The 17,482-nt window shown below is 45.6% G+C and overlaps 1 protein-coding gene across 3 annotated transcripts in view; it reads right to left on the reverse strand.

Annotated features, from left to right (window-relative positions):
* The window catches only part of LRSAM1 (leucine rich repeat and sterile alpha motif containing 1), a 47,334-nt gene that overhangs the window by 20,959 nt on the left and 8,893 nt on the right, over positions 1–17,482 (reverse strand). For all 3 annotated transcript variants that reach the window (XM_061199892.1, XM_061199891.1, XM_061199893.1), the window contains exons 9-16: positions 17,354–17,475; positions 16,334–16,424; positions 8,253–8,383; positions 3,895–3,924; positions 3,354–3,476; positions 2,804–2,943; positions 1,911–1,955; positions 12–82 (exon numbers count right to left, since the gene is read on the reverse strand). In XM_061199892.1, coding sequence (XP_061055875.1) covers positions 12–82; positions 1,911–1,955; positions 2,804–2,943; positions 3,354–3,476; positions 3,895–3,924; positions 8,253–8,383; positions 16,334–16,424; positions 17,354–17,475 — 753 coding nt within the window. The remainder of the gene's footprint in view (positions 1–11; positions 83–1,910; positions 1,956–2,803; positions 2,944–3,353; positions 3,477–3,894; positions 3,925–8,252; positions 8,384–16,333; positions 16,425–17,353; positions 17,476–17,482) is intronic.

Consider the following 17,482-nt stretch of genomic DNA (forward strand, 5'->3'; position numbering starts at 1 on the left):
CCGAGACTCACAGGCGATCTCACGGCGCCGTAGGTTCTCTGTCTCCTCCTGGGTTATGGACATCAACTGTTCCATTCTTATTCTAGAAAAAAATCAATCCATTTATTCAGCAAATGTATCAGTAACATTTCCAACAGGGAATCCCATCAGATGAACACCACCTCCTTCAAGAAGTCCTCCCAGATGTGAGAACTTAGGCATGTTCTCTGAATGCCCACGGCATCATGCGTCTCCACTGGGGCCCTGTTAACTTTAAGAGTTTCTTGCATAAAAAGATAAACATTCCCTTAGAAAAATGGGCCAAGGATACAGACAGCCAATTCACTGATGCTTAAATAAAAGTGACCAAAGAACATATGGAAAGATTCTTAACACCATTGATAATGAAAGAAGTAAAATCTTTTCACCTATCGGGTTGGCTGAGATTAAGAAAACTGATAACCACTGGTGATGGCAGTGAAGGTGGAGAAGTGGGTACTTCATATACTGTTGAGAGGAGTGTAAACTGGCAAAATGTTTTTGGAAGGCAGTCTGGCAATACTATCAAAGTGTTCTTTGAATATTTCCTTTAAAAACATTCACGTAAGTGCGTAAGAGTATATCTAGAAGATGTTTACAGTAATATTGTTTGTAATTATGAAACGACAGAAACCACTTAAACGTTCAGAGGGCTAATTACATAAATTATGATATAATGATATAGTGGAATTCGCTACAGCTATTACAAATAATGAGGCTTTTGGCATGGAAATACATCTGTGATATAATAAGTGAAAATTTAAAAAGTAATAGCATGTATGTATGTGCATGTTGCTTGTGTGTACACTTTTCGCCCCCCACACCAAACTGGCACAGTGGCTGGGAGGCGGACAACATCCTTTAATGTTTCTTGCAGGGTCTGACTTCATCGGAAGCAGCATGTATCATCTGAGCACTCCTGCCTCCTGCCCAGGCCCACAGGCTGCTCAGGGGAAGGCCATATCTGGTGTGCATCCCTGGACCCTGGGCATAGCCCAGGCCCAGCCCAGAGAGGGCACTCAGTCAGCGAGCTGAATAAGCGATGCCACCGGCCACAGCTCAGCTCAGCCTAGACCACCCTGGCTGCCACCGCCCCCGGCTGAAGTGGACGGGGTGGTGGGGTTACACTGCAACCCCATGGGAGCCCCCTGCAGGAGGCCTGCACAGGCAGCCAGGAGCCAGGAAGGCTGGGCCCACGGGGAGGGGAGGCTCCCCAAAGCACAGCAGCCAGGTCCACACTGATAGTCTAGGGTCCCTGAGAACCAGGAGGGATTCACATTAATACCCAGGGAATGGGGGGTAGGGGCCATCCGTCCTTTTCTAATCACTAAGGTGGGCACCTCAGTGCAGTCGATTTGAAAAGTGCAGAAAACACAAAGGGGAAAAACAAGATCACCACCTCCAATTCCTGCCTCTCAAAAATGTTCAATGTCCTTTTGCTTTCTGAGCACAGATATAGGCAGAGTGTCTTTAAGAAATGATATACTTTTCTACTTAGCAATATGGTGTATTTCCCTTAATAAGGAATGTTCTTCTATAAGATATTTAATGGCTACAGATTATTCCTCTGTACATAATTTATGTAACCAAGTTTTTCTTTCCAGAAATGTGGACTTTTTTCTATTTTTTTATTCCAAAAATATAGTAGGACATTATATATACATTCTTATTCACGTCTCTGAATTTTTCTCAGGAGTGTCTGTGTGTTTTAACAAACTTGAAGGCAGCGATTCTTTCTAATCCAACACTCCCTGAGGAGGTGAATCTCCTCATAGCTTTAGGAAAACTTTCTGGCATAATCCTTGAGAATCACAAGACCTTCTCTCCCCAGAGCCATGCATCCCCAGGAAGGAAGGCAGCGCCCCAAAAAAACACTAGAGCAGAACACTTACCTTTCATTTTCCAGCGACTTCAGAATCTCAGAACTTTTCTTTTGCCTGTGGAGGAAACCATGAAAAGCCTGTAGTCACCAGCGGGCCCATTTCCAACAGAATGGCTCAGGGGGGCTTAGGCACCGACCACTTAGGGCCTCTGTGTTCTCAGGCCAATTCCTCAACCACTCCAAACCCCAGCTCCTCATCTGTGAAATGGGAATAATAATTTTTTAAAACTTCATGGACTGTTGGCAATGAGTGAATGAGAAAATAAAAGGTGCCTGGCATGTAACAAGCACTCAACAGATGGCAGCTTTCACGGGCGCCCTTGGTGGTGAGCGCGCCGTGCACAGCAGGCTAGCCGGCTCCCTCCGGCTCTGCGTAACTGCGGGCGAGGGAGGAGAAAGAGACTCAGAGGACAGTGGAAAGGGAGGCTGGAAGCAATGGGGGGGTGGAAGCCTGTTTCTGAAATCTCTCCCCAAGAGACCCCCAGCTAACACTTCTCGGGCTCCTTGAGACCTCTATCTGATCTGCTCCCTGCAGCTCTTGCCTTGGACAGGATCTGTGTTAAGGCCAATCTCACTATACGGCAAATGGCTGTCCTCAGTGTGACTGGTGACTTGAAACCCAAAATGTTGGCGCAGGACGTGATTTTGACTTGTTAAACCTACTTATTTTACAGATGGGAAACTTGGGAGGCAAAGGTCCAATCAGTAGCAGCCCCAAAACAAGAGGCAAACCTGGTCATGCCCAGATCACCTTCTTTTTAAGTTGGTGTGAGTTGCAGCACCGAGACCTTGGGCAGAATCAGAGACCGTGAGGGAGAAATGGACCTCTATCCTGAGCTCCTCAAAGGGTATCAGGTGGGGGAAGGTCTCTGGGTCTGGGGGCCGGCTGGATGGGAGCCTGACCTCTGATTCTCCTGCAGGAGCTTCTGGATCCGGTTGGAGATGCTCTGCTCTGTCTGCTTCAGCTGCTCCTGCAGCCGCTGACGCTCTGCATCCAGGTAGCGCTGGCGCTCGCTCAGGCCCTGCTCCAGCCGGGACTGCTCCTGCGGCAGGACAGGCAGAGGTCCCGAGTCAGTGGGGGGGGACCACCCCCCCACCCCCCCACCCCCCCACCCCCCCACCCCCCCACCCCCCCACCCCCCCACCCCCAGACGCCACAGGGCAGCCAGGGGCCCTGGCCTGGGATGCGGAGACTAGGTTTCCTGTCTCTGTCCTGCCAGCCCTTTCCGCATGACCTTGGACCAGGTGTGTCTAGGCCTCAGGGTGTCCGGGTACCAGAAGAGGCTGGATGAGGTAATCTGTATGGACAACCCCCCACCACCCCATGTCCTGGAGGGGGAAGTGAGAGAGCTCACTCCCACCGCCTTCCTACATCAGAGGGACCTCAGCCTGAGTCAGGAGGCCCCTGGCAGAGGGAGCAGACAGGCCTGACCCCACTTAGCCGCTCACGAACCTCCTTGACCGTCTGAAGGATCTCGTCCTTCTGGCTGTTGCTCTGCTGAAGGAGCTGGGCGTGCTCTCGCTGCCCGAGTTCCAGGCGCCGTTCGAACTCGAGTTTCTCCAGCATCTTTTGTTCCTGCAAGAATGTAGATCCTGGTGAGCACTGGCACAGGCTCTGTGGGTGTTAGGACATGACAGCAGGGGGAATCCACCCCCCAACTCTGAACGGTACAGGCGACAGGTCTGAACACTGAGCCTCGCCCCCGCAGGGCCCAACTGTAATCAAACGGGCTCTTCATTGGCACAGGCTAGTGGGTTAGAGCCTGGGGTTGGGCTCAACCTCTCCAAGCCTCAGTCTTCTCATCTGTCAAGTGGAGACACCCTCCCAGCCACCGAGGCTACGTGAGACTGTGGTGAGGCAACGTATGTAAGGGGAAAGAGTTACTTTACCCTCTAATTTAGAGCCAGGAAGAACTTGTTTCCTCAAATCTTTTGTAATAGTTGAGACGTTTAATGAGAAGAAAAGTGACAGAGGACAAAAGGCATTTTCTTACCTTCCTCTTCTCATAGTCTGAGAACCTATTCTGGGAGGAAGAAAAGAGAGCGGGGTCAAGAGAAGGTGGGCAGCAGCGGTTCTCACTGGACAGAGTCCCCGGGGCAGCCTGACACCACTCAGATTTGCAGGCGCATCCAGAGGACTGCATCAGAGGGCTGGGGTGGGTGGGATGAGGGGGATGGTTGTTTGATAAAGGGTTTCAGATGGTTTTGGTGGACACGAGTGTTGAGAACCACCGGGCTTGGCCCACTGTAGGAAGGTCTTCAAGGCAGTTCTGTTGATGCAGCACTGAGAAGGCATGGTGCTCCGAAAAGGAGACCAAGAATGGGTATCTGATTCCCTTGTATGTCTGCACAACACACCTGCAAATACCCAGCTCCAGCCACCAAAACACTTACAAATGCCCAGAGGTGTGTGCTCAAGTTCCTGAGGAATTGTTCAAAAGAGTGAAAGCACTGGAAATAACTCAAATGTCCATCAAAATGCGATTACTTCAATAAGTCGTGGTTCATCCACACAATGGATTATTACACAACTGTCAAACGATGGGGCGAATGAGGGTGTAGCTAGAGAAGGATGTCTGCCATCTTTCACTGTGTGTGCAACATGGTTCCACTCTTGTAAAAACACCACCATCAAAACTCAAGTCTGAGCTTTGTGGTTGTTGAGACAAAAGCTACAAAGGAGGTTCATTAATCAGCTCATGGCGATCCCTCCGGGGGGTGGGACTGCAGGGTAGGAGGGGTGACATTCACTTCATCTATTTCTATATTGTTTAGATTTAAAACAAGGAGCATGAACTAGTTTTGTAATCAAACATCAGCACGCGTGCACGTGCACACACACTTTTTTTTTTTTTTTTTTTTAAGCAGCCCTTCTATTTAGTCGTCTGACTCTGAGACCAGGATCAGTGTCTGTCTGAGCTGTAAAAGCAGCATCCTATAAAAGAAATAAAAAATTTTCCTCCTACCTCAGCATAGGAAAAATCTTAAGTTAAACTTTAATTATACAAATAACATCTGAATATATTCTCCTTGTAAAAAACCCATGCACATAAAAGTACCCATTGGGACTTCCCGGGTGGTGTAGTGGTTAAGAATCTGCCTGCCTAGGCAGGGGGACACGGGTTAGAGCCCTGGTCTGGGAAGATCTCACAGGCCGCGGAGCAACTAAGCCCGCGAGCCAAAACTACTGAGCCTGCGCTCTAGAGCCTGCAAGCCACAGCTACCGAAGCCCGTGCGCCTAGAACCCGTGCTCCGCAACAAGAGAAGCCACTGCAATGAGAAGCCCGCACACTGCAACGAAGGGTAGCCCCCGCTCATCTCAACTAGAGAAAGCCTGCGCACAGCAATGAAGACCCAACACAACCAAAATAAATAAATAAATAAATAAATTTATAAAAAATAAAAAAATAAGAAGTACCCATTGACCACTCCTGGGCCTAATCCTGATTCCCTCCCAACCCCCCTCTATGCTCCCCATCCCCCGCCCCCATGTAAACATCATTATCAGACCCAAGCCCATGCATCTACTTACATACAATTTGTGCCTTTGGAAAAATACATATTTGTATGTGTGTGCATATATATATATAAACATTTTTTAATGAAGATATAATTTACATACTGTAAAATTCATCCTTTTGAAGAAATGTACAGTTCTATGAGTTTTGACAATTGCATACAGTATTGTAATCATCACTACCATCAAGATGTAGACCAGTCCCATAACCCCCTAAATTCCCTTGTGCCCCGTCATCAAACCTTCCTCTTACTCCCAGTCACCGGCAATTACTGATCTGTTTTCTTATGTATTTGAACCTCCTTTTAAAACATAAAAATGGAAATATATTATTGAATATTTTCATTGTGTTCAAGTTGTCCTTTTCACTTATCCACCTGTCCTGTGACCCAAGTCTGAAGAGATCTTTCTCACCGTATGAATAGGACATGTCAGTTCAGCCTCTTCCCACTGATAGACATCTCGGGGGCTGCCAATACTTCACTACTATAAGTAAGGCTGCAACGAACATTCTTCTGAGTGTCTCTTTGTGCAAGTGTTTCTCTGGGGTATATACTGAAAAATGGAACTTCTGGATTGTGGGCTGTGCCCATTTGAAATGTTAACATATTTTGTCAAGTTATCTTCAACAGTGGGGATACTGATTTCCATTCCCAAGGCCAATTTATGGGGCCACTGCTTCCCCCACTCTGGCTAATAGAAATTATCATAGTGAAATCTGTGCCAATCTGAGGAGGAAAATGGCATTTCATTGTTTTAATTTACCTGTTCCTAACTACTAGTGAAGCTGGGCATTTTGTCATACTTATTGATCATTTGTACTATTTTATTCTGTAAAGTACCTATTGATATATCTTCGGTCTATTTTTTCTCTTAAGATGGTTTTCTGTTTCATATTGATTCCAAAGAGTTCTTTGTATGTTCAGTCTGCTAATCCTTCATCAGAAATATATGTTGCAAATACTTTGAGAGCATAAATTGACACAATTTTCCTGGACAGTAATCTCCTCCCTCTCGAATTCTCACTGAGCTGTCAGAGGAAGCGTAACCCTACAAAAGCCTTCACAGCAGTGCTGGAATACGGGGAAGGGTGGCATCAGGGAACCAGAGAATAATCAGAAAAAAAAAAAAAATCACTGGAAGATATGAAGCCAAACTGGCTACAGCTGGTGCCTCTCTTCCCAGCCATCGGAGGCCCAGGTTTGTGGGCCTCCGGAGGTGGCGGGGGGGAGCAGACAGGTGGGGGGCAGAGGCGGTTTCTGAGCTTCCTCCTCCATTCCTGACCTACGCTAGTTCACCCCCGGGGACCCAGGAGGGCCACTGTCCCGAAGCTCCATCCAGCAGGGAGACACACAGTAAACAAATTCTCTTCCATGTAATTCTTGTAATTTAGAGCTGTGATTGTAATGGAGCAGGGCCCTAGGGTACCTTCCCAGGACAGATTCTGCCCCTCCCCGCCCATAATGTCCTCCACCTGCCCCTTGTCTGTAGAGAAACTTTAGCCAAAGAAGAAACTTAACCAGAGAAATGAGAAAATACAGAAGCAAAGGAAAACAGTCAAGCAAGGCAAAATAATAATAGTTTAGCCATTAAACAAAGTCAAGGACCTTTAGTTCCTCCTCAAGGGCTATAGATAACATTCTGAGCCACGTCCTTTGAGCTGTTTTGCAGATACGGAAACCGCCACAGGTGGAAGAAATTAACTACATGATGACCAGACTGTAGCCATGACAAACTGCTCCATCTCACACAATTCCAAGAATTAATCTCAAGGAAATGGGAACAAACTGACCCTGGAGTTAAAGATTAACTGTACCGGGGCTTCCCTGGTGGCGCAGCGGTTGAGAATCTGCCTGCTAATGCAGGGGACACGGGTTCGAGCCCTGGTCTGGGAAGATCCCACATGCTGCGGAGCAACTAGGCCCGTGAGCCACAACTACTGAGCCTGCGCGTCTGGAGCCTGTGCTCCACAACAAGAGAGGCCGCGATAGTGAGAGGCCCGCGCACCGCGATGAAGAGTGGCCCCCGCTTGCCGCAACTAGAGAAAGCCCTAGCACAGAAACGAAGACCCAACATAGCAATCAATCAATCAATAAATAAATCTTAAAAAAAAAAAAAAAAGATTAACTGTACCTAAAACAATCAAGATGATGCTGATCAGGCCGCCACCTGACCAACTTCAAGATGACTGTCAGAGCTGCTCTGCACTTAGCCCCCTCCTTCTGCCTATACACCCCTGAAACTCCCCTTTAAAAGCTCTTGCCCCCTGATTGACAGTGGAGAGTTGGTTCCTTGGGACACGAATCCACCTTCGTCCCAGGATTGCCAGCTTCCCCAATACAGCTATCTTTCCTTTTACCCAACACTTGTCTCTCAGTATTGGATTCCTAAACGACGAGCAGCTGAACGTGAGTTCAGCAACATAGGTGCTCCCAAGGAAATGCACAGGGCATTCTGAGAACATGCACAGACCTGAACTGGGCTGCTGTGTCAGGGAAGGCTTACTCAGAGGACGTGATGTTTCAACTAGGAACTGAAGGATGAGACTGAGTTATTGGGAGAAGGTGAGTGGGGAGAATTCCAGCAGAGGGGTTCAAAGGCCCCGAGGGGTTCAGGGACAGAGAGGAGCACGGCAAGGCTGTTGCTGGTGAGCTAGTGGGGTGAGGCCACCTAGGAAGCCTTGTGAAAGCTTCTAAGCACACGGGTTTGAAGGGAGGTGAATTCTAGTTTGATGGAAGAATCCGGGGGCTGACGCTCTGAACGTCTCCCCAGTGCCCAGAGCCCCTGCGTACTCCCTGCCCCAACGCCACACGCCAGCAATTAGGCGCGCCTTACCTGCCATTCTACCTCCTCGCTGGAGAATCTGTCCGTGGGCCCATTGGGGCTGTCCCGGGAGTTCTCGGCTCCATCTTGCTCCAGGACTGGCAGCAGGTACTGAGAAGGGGGGTAGTATTCCAGCCCTGACGCTGCAAGAGATGGACACCAGCTGACCAGGAGGGAGGAGACAACCTCGGAACCACAGAACAGTCCGCTCCTGCCGCTCTCACCCACCACCCCGTCCCTGCCGGCATCCTGTCCCGCCCCCGCCTCGGTCCACTGCGCCCCTCTGCTATACTCTGAGCCCTCCTGTACTGCTCACAGCCCTAACGCCTGGGCCTTAAATGTGGCAAGAGCTCAATAAGCATCAGCTGAGTGAATAAATACCCCCCCCCCACCTGCCTCTTTACCATCCAAGTGAGAATGAGGTGATGGAAAAAGCCTGAACTTAGCAAAGAAGCCTGGGTCCAAGACCCAGCTTTACCCATAATTTCCTGTGTATGGGCAAGATGCTTGCCTTCTCTGGCCCTGTGTAGTGTCCTCCTGCATCATCTGAAAGGATTCATAATCTTTGCCCATTCTGCCTTATTCTTGCTGATTTGTAGGTGCTCTTTACATACTGTAGTTAATAATCTTGGGTCTATAATATATGTTGCAACTATCTTCTTCCAGTTGTTAACTTGTCTTTTTAACTTTGATGATAGTATCCTTTTGAGGTAAAGTTGTTTAGATTTTAATGTAGTCAAAGTCACCTTTTTTCCCCTACCAAAGGATATAAATAGGCAATTCACAAGAAATACTAAAAATGGGCAGTAGACATATGAAAAAATATTCAAATAATCAAGGAAATTACATTAAAGTAATAATAGGCTCTCTTGTTTACCCATCAGATTAGAAGACTTTTAAAGATCTCACCAAGCATTAGCCAGGCTGTGGGGAAGAAGAGTCCTCTCAGATGCTCCTCATGGAATGTAAACTGATGTGACCTCTTCAGAGGCAACACAGAGCGCTTGTCCCTCCTTCACCTACCAACCCTACTATTGCCTGCCAGAGAGGTGTGGGGTAAAACATTCATTCCAGGGGAAAACTTGAAATAACTTCCATACATAAGCGATGGGGCTCCGCCATGTGAAATACTCTACAGCAGTTTACAACAAGGCAGATCCACACATTCTGGGATAGGAAAAGGCCCAAGACCTATTCTTTTTTTTTTTTTTTTTTAAACATCTTTATTGAAGAATAATTGCTTTACAATGGTGTGCTAGCTTCTGCTTTACAACAAAGTGAATCAGTTACACATATACATATGTTGCCATATCTCTTCCCTCTTGCATCTCCCTCCTTCCCACCCTCCCTATCCCACCCCTCTAGGTGGTCACAAAGCACCGAGCTGATCTCCCTATGCTATGCGGCTGCTTCCCACTAGTTATCTATTTTACATTTGGTAGTGTATATATGTCCATGACACTCTCTCACCCTGTCACATCTCACCCCTCCCCCTCCCCATATCCTCAAGTCCATTCTCTAGTAGGTCTGTGTCTTTATTCCCATCTTGCCACTAGGTTCTTCATGACCTCTTTTTTTTTTTTTTTTTTTTTTTCCCTTAGATTCCACATATATGTGTTAGCATACTGTATTTGTTTTTCTCTTTCTGACTTACTTCACTCTGTATGACAGACTCTAACTCCATCCACCTCATTACAAACACCTCCATTTCATTTCTTTTTATGGCTGAGTAATATTCCATTGTATATATGTGCCACATCTTCTTTATCCATTCATCCGATGATGGACACCTAGGTTGCTTCCATGTCCTGGCTATTGTAAACAGAGCTGCAATGAATATTTTGGTACATGACTCTTTCTGAATTATGGTTTTCTCAGGGTATATGCCCAGTAGTGGGATTGCTGGGTCATATGGTAGTTCTATTTTTAGTTTTTTAAGGAACCTCCATACTGTTCTCCATAGTGGCTGTATCAATTTACATTCCCACCAACAGTGCAAGAGTGTTCCCTTTTCTCCACACCCTCTCCAGCATTTATTGTTTCTAGATTTTTTGATGATGGCCATTCTGACCGGTGTGAGATGATACCTCATTGTAGTTTTGATTTGCATTTCTCTAATGATTAATGATGTTGAGCATTCTTTCATGTGTCTGTTGGCAATCTGTATATCTTCTTTGGAGAAATGTCTATTTAGGTCTTCTGCCCATTTTTGGATTGGGTTGTTTGTTTTTTTGTTATTGAGCTGCATGAGCTGCTTGTAAATCTTGGAGATTAATCCTTTGTCCGTTGCTTCATTTGCAAATATTTTCTCCCATTCTGAGGGTTGTCTTTTGGTCTTGTTTATGGTTTCCTTTGCTGTGCAAAAGCTTTTAAGTTTCATTAGGTCCCATTTGTTTATTTGTGTTTTTATTTCCATTTCTCTAGGACCTGGGTCAAAAAGGATCTTGCTGTGACTTATGTCATACAGTGTTCTGCCTATGTTTTCCTCTAAGAGTTTGATAGTGTCTGGCCTTACACTTAGGTCTTTAATCCATTTTGAGTTTATTTTTGTGTATGGTGTTAGGGAGTGTTCTAATGTCATACTTTTACATGTACCTGTCCAATTTTCCCAACACCACTTATTGAAGAGGCTGTCTTTTCTCCACTGTATATGCTTGCCTCCTTTATCAAAGATAAGGTGACCATATGTGCGTGGGCTTATCTCTGGGCTTTCTATCCTGTTCCATTGATCTATATTTCTGTTTTTGTGCCAGTACCAAACTGTCTTGATTACTGTAGCTTTGTAATATAGTCTGAAGTCAGGGAGCCTGATTCCTCCAGCTCCATTTTTCGTTCTCAAGATTGCCAAGACCTATTCTTGAGTGAAAAAAGCAGGGCATAGAATCACCTAGTATGACATCTTCTGTGGGGTTTTTTTATGTTTTTAAAAGAGTGAAACCAACAATTTTACGTACATACATATACCTGCTACACAGTTTAAACAAATGGAAGGATTTTTTTTTTTTCGGTTGCACTGCTTGGCTTGTGGGATCTTGGTTCCCCAACCAGGGAATGAACCCAGGCCCCAGCAGTGAAAGCGCCAAGTCCTAACCACTGGACCACCAGGGAAGTCCCCGGATTATTTTTTAAACTGTATAGTAGGTATACATATATTCACTGCATTATTCCTTACGTCTTTCGTACACCTACTATTGCATAACTTTAAAATCTTTCAAAATAAACGGTTTGGTCTAGCTCGACCATTGGCCGGGGTACCCATTACAATCACCTGCTGCTCAAAGATTAATTTGGTAGATACATGGCCTGATTAGCTGTTGTGTGATGCATGTGTAACTTCTCTTTCCTTTTTAACTGCAGTATAACATACACACAGAAAAGAACACAAAATCTTCATGAACAGCTTGATGAATGTTTAAAAGTGAACACACTCTCAGAAGCAGGAATCAGGGTTGGTCCAGAGCTCAGGTGCTGATGAGAGTGCATGTTCCTTTGCGTCTGGCTTCTCTCACTCCACACGTGTCCGTGAGCTCATCCAGCTTGTTGAGCACAGCAGCAGCTTGTTCTTTCTGGTTGCTGTGTGGTGCTCATTTGTGAGTATAAAACAGCTTACCACTCTACTACGTTACGAATAGTCCTGCTATGAGTATTTCCATAAGTAGCTTTGGGCATTTGTTCATACGCATTTCTCTCTTGGGCACCTACCGAGGTGTGGAGCCGATGGGTCATAGGGTATTTGAATGTTCAGCTTGAGTAGATACTGACAATAACCTTCTGAAGTCTTTTCGGGTTCACGCTCCCACCGGCAGAGTATGGAAGCTCCAGCTGCTCCGCATCTTCCCAATTCTTGGTATTGACAGATTAACTTTGGCCATGTTAGTGGGTGTCTTAGGGTTTAAGTATTTCTTTGCAGTCTTTTTTTAAAAAAATGATTAATTAATTTATTTATTTTTGGCTGCATTGGGTCTTCATTGCTGCACGTGGGCTTTCTCTAGTTGTGGTGAGCGGGGGCTACTCTTTGTTGTGGTACGTGGGCTTCTCATTGCGGTGGCTTCTCTTGTTGCGGAGCACAGGCTCTAGGCACACGGGCTTTAGTAGTTGTGGCACCTGGGCTCTGCAGTTGTGGCTCGCGGGCTCTAGAGCGCAGGCTCAGTAGTTGTGGCTCACGGGCTTAGTTGCTCCATGGCATGTGGGATCTTCCCGGACCAGGGCTCGAACCCATGTCCCCTGCCTCGGCAGGCGGATTCTTAACCACTATGCCACTAAGGAAGTCCTCTGCAGTCTTAATTTGCATTTTTTAAAATAGATCTTTATTGGAGTATAATTGCTTCACAATACTGTGTTAGTTTCTGTTGCACAACAAAGCAAATCAGCCATATGCATACACATGTCCCCATATCCCCTCCCTCTTGAGCCTCCCGCCCATCCTCCCTATCCCACCCCTCTAGGTCATCGCAAAGTACCGAGCTGATCTTCCTGTGCTATGCTGCTGCTTCCCACCAGCCAACTATTTTACATTCGGTAGTGTATATATGTCGATGCTACTCTCACTTCATCCCAGCTTTGCCCTCCCACCCCATGTCATCAAGTCCATTCTCTATGTCTACCTCTTTATTCCTGCCCTGCAACAACTAGGTTCATCAGTACTTTTTTTTTTTTTAGATTCCATATATATGCGTTAGCATACGGTATTTGTTTTTCTCTTTCTGACTTACTTCACACTGTATGACACTCTACTCCATCCACCTCACTACAAATAACTCAATTTTGTTTCTTTTTATGGCTGAGTAATATTCCATTGTATATATGTGCCACATCTTCCTTATCCATTCATCTGTTGATGGACATTTAGGTTGATTCCATGTCCTGCCTATGGTAAATAGTGCTGCAATGAACATTGTGGTGCATGTCTCTTTTTGAATTATGGTTTTCTCAGGGTATATGCTCAGTAGTGGGATTGCTGGGTCGTATGGTAGTTCTATTTTTAGTTTTTTAAGGAACCTCCATACTGTTTTCCATAGTGATTCTATCAATTTACATTCCCACCAACAGTGTAGGAGGGTTCCCTTTTCACCACACCCTTTCCAGCATTTATTGATTCTAGCTTTTTTGATAATGGCCATTCTGACCGGCGTGAGGTGATACCTCATTGTAGTTTTGATTTGCATTTCTCTAATAATTAGTGATGTTGAGCATCTTTTCATGTGCCTCTTGGCCATCTGTATGTCTTCCTCGGTGAAATGTCTATTTAGGTCTTCCACCCTTTTTTTTTTTTTTAACATCTTTATTGGAGTATAATTGCTTTACAATGGTGTGTTAGTTTGTGCTGTATAACAAAGTGAATCAGCTATACATAAACATATATCCCCATAACTCCTCCCTCTTGTTCCACCCATTTTTTAACTGGATTGTTTGTTTTCTTGATATTGAGCTCCATGAGCTGTTTGTATATTTTGGAGATTAATCCTTTGTCTGTTGTTTCATTTGTAAATATTTTCTCCCATTCTGAGGGTTGTCTTTTTGTCTTGTTTATGGTTTCCTTTGCTGTGCAAAAGCTTTTAAGTTTAATTAAGTCCCATTTGTTTGTTTTTGTTTTTATTTCTGTTACTCTAGGAGGTGGGTCAAAAAAGATCTTGCTGTGGTTTATGTAAAGAGTGTTTTTCCTATGTTTTCCTCTAAGAGTTTTATAGTGTCTGGTCTTATATTTAAGTCTTTAATCCATTTGGAGTTTATTTTTGTGTACAGTGTTAGGTAGTGTTCTAATTTCATTCTTTTACATGTAAGCTGTCCAGTTCTCCCAGCACCACTTATTGAAGAGGCTGTCTTTTCTCCATTGTATGTTCTTGCCTCCTTTGTCATAAATTAGGTGCCCATATGTGTGTGGGTTTATCTCTGGGCATTCTATCCTGTACCATTGATATATACTTCTGTTTCTGTGCCAGTACCATACTGTCTGGATTACTGTAGCTTTGTAGTATAGTCTGAAGTCCAGGAGCCTGATTCCTCCAGCTCCGTTTTTCTTTCTCAAGATTGCTTTGGCTATTCGGAGTCTTTTGTGTTTCCATATGAATTGTAAGATTTTTTGTTCTAATTCTGTGAAGAATGCCATTGGTAGTTTGATAGGGATTGCACTGAATCTGTAGATTGCTTTGGGTAGTATAGTCATTTTCACAATATTGATTCTTCCAATCCAAGAACATGGTATATTTCTCCGTTTGTTCATGTCATCTTTGATTTCTTTCATCAGTGTTTTATAGTTTTCTGAATACAAGTCTTTCGCCTCCTTAGGCAGGTTTATTCCTAGGTATTTTATTCTTTTTGTTGCAATGGTAAATGGGAGTGTTTCCTTAATTTCTCTTTCTGATTTTTCGTTGTTGGTGTATAGGAATGCCAGAGATTTCTGTGCATTAATTTTGTATCCTGCAACCTCACCAAACTCATTGATTAGTTCTAGTAGTTTTCTGGTGGCATCTTTAGGATTTTCTATGTATAGTATCATGTCATTGGCAAACAGTGACAGTTTTACTTCTTCTTTTCCAATTTGGATTCCTTTTATTTCTTTTCCTTCTCTGACTGCTGTGGCTAGGACTTCCAAAACTATGTTGAATAAGAGTGGTGAGAGTGGACATCCTTGTCTTGTTCCTGATCTTAGTGGAAATGCTTTCAGTTTTTCACCACTGAGTACGATGCTTGTTGTGGGTTTGTCATATATGGCCTTTATTATGTTGAGGTAGGTTCCCTCTATGCCCAATTTCTGGAGAGTTTTTGTCATAAATCAGTGTTGAATTTTGTCAAAAGCTTTTTCTGCATCTATTGAGATGATCATATGGTTTTTAGTCCTTAATTTGTTAATGTGGTGTATCACATTGATTGATCTGAGTATATTGAAGAATCCTTGCATCCCTGGGTTAATTTGCATTTTTTTAGTTGACTAAAACGATGTTGAGCACTTTTTTCAGATACTATTGGCCCTCTGGATATTCTCTTCTATAAAATTCCAATTCAAGTCTTTTGACAACAGCTTTTCCTTATTGATCTGTAGGAGTTCTTTTTATCTCCTAGGAATAAGTCCTTTGTTGGATATGTATGCATTGCAGATATCAACTCCAACTTTATGGCTTGCCTTTTCTTTCCCCATATGGTGTTTTTTGAAGAGAAGAAGTTTTTGATTTAATGAAATCTAATCTATCAGCCTTTTATGGTTAGTGCTGCCTGTCTAAGGAAGAGGTTAATGTTCTTTTTTTTCCCACATGAATATCCAATTGATTTGGATAAACAATATCAGAATTGTTTATTGAAAAGACCTTTGCTTTTCCTTCTCTTTGCTTTGCAATGGCACCTCTGTCATAAATCAGATGACCATATGTATGCAAGTCTTGGCCATGTTCTAAAATTTCCACAGGTGGACAAGAGCCCCTAATTAAGAACATCCAGGCTGACAGGAGGTAACTGGGTGCACTGCTTTCCCCTCCTGGCACCCAGTCCAGGGGTGGCCCTGGGTTCTAGCCACTCCTCCAAGTCCAACCCACGGTGGCCTCTCTCCTGGACGACCCCAATGACTTCCTAACTGGTCCCCGTCCTTGCTTCCTCCAATCCCTCCTCTTTACTGCAGCTGGAGTGGTCTTGTAAAAAGCAAATCTGATCAAATCCCTTTCCTGTTTGATACCGGCCGGGTGCCCTCTCCAGCCTCGTCTGTTCCTCCCACCTCTACTTTTGCGCCCAGCCACTTGGCCTTCTCTCCGTCATGCTTCCCACTCCCCCGCCCCTCCAGGCCCTTCAACATGCACCTCCTTCTGCCAGGAACATCCTTCTCTCTTTTCTAATCATCCCTCAGGTTTCAGTCGAGCCACTTTCTTGGAAAGACCTTCCCCGAGGGCCCAGCCTAAACCAGACGCCCCGTTCTACTCTCTTGTAGCCACGATCAGTAATCGTACTTCCTAGTGTGACGATCTGCTTTGCCTGTTTCTCCTGCCAGATCTGGAGAGCTCTGAGCAGGCAGGGACCGTGGCCTCTCCCAGTCACCTGGCTGGCGCAGAGCAGTCCCGGGGTCACGTCTGGTGCTTACTGAGTGAAGGAGGCAGGCTGCCTGGCTTTACCTTTGCAGAGGAACTGCTGAATGGCCTCGGTACCGGCGCCGCACACCTCCTGTGGGGGGTAGACCATGGATGACACGTCCAGGCTCAGAGTCTGCAGACACAAGGGGACCCCTCTTTATATGTCGTTCACTTCACTGCTCAACACGATCAAGATGTAACGTCTTTAAAGAGGTAATCAAGTTTGAAACAAAGTCACCTGTCTGGGCCCTAATCCAGTATCAACAACTGGTGTCCTTAAAAGATGAGGAAATTAGGACACAGACACATACTGAGGGAGGACGATGTGAGGACACAGGGAGAAGACAGCCGTCCACAAGCCAAGGAGAGAGGCCTCAGAAGAAACCAACCCTGCCGAGACCTTGATCTTGGACTTCCAGCCTCCAGGAATGTGAGAGAAGAAAAGTCTATTGTTTAAGCTCCCCAGCCTGGGGTGCTTCGTTAGGGTAGCCCTGGGAGACTAACACAGTGTCCCCGGTGCTCACCTTCCCCTGCCCACTACCCTCTGCTCTGATGAATCTCAGTTTCTGCAGCTCCAAGCTGAGGCCATTCCCTCCCTGACGGCGCCCGGGCTCATTATGCCCTGGACCCTCGAGGCACAGCAACTTCCAACCACATCAGCTTCCCCGCTCTTCTCTTAACGTGTCCTGGGCTTTCCCACCTCCTGCCTTTTCCCGAACTGTTTCCTCCACCTGGAATGCTCCCGTTACCCGTGTCTACTTCTCCAAAGCTTTTTCCTCTTTCAAGGTCTGGCTCAAATACCATGTCTTTCGTAGAATGTTAATTAACCCCGTCAGGATTTGGCAATATCTCTTCACTCTAGAAATCTGCTTTTCTGCCTCCATCGTGGCAGCAAAAGTCACATAATTACAACGGTTCACACTTCAGGCTCTGTGAGCCCCTGAGGACGTTGAGATCTCTGTGACCCCAGCACCCTGTGACCAGGGCAGGCCTCCAGGAACGTGGAAGGGGAGCGGTGGGAAGGCCAGGTAGGACCCCAGGTGAGAACATCTCGCCACCTACCTCCAGGGTTCGAACGTGCGCCAGCATCTGCGGCAACCTCTGAATCTCGCTTTCACTGATGTCGAGAGTACGCAGGCTCCGAAGCTCCCCCAAGGTGTCTGGAAGCTCCTTCAGCCTATTGTCTGGAGG

The sequence above is a fragment of the Eubalaena glacialis genome, chromosome 9, assembly GCF_028564815.1.
Source record: "Eubalaena glacialis isolate mEubGla1 chromosome 9, mEubGla1.1.hap2.+ XY, whole genome shotgun sequence".
Lineage (NCBI taxonomy): Eukaryota > Metazoa > Chordata > Mammalia > Artiodactyla > Balaenidae > Eubalaena > Eubalaena glacialis.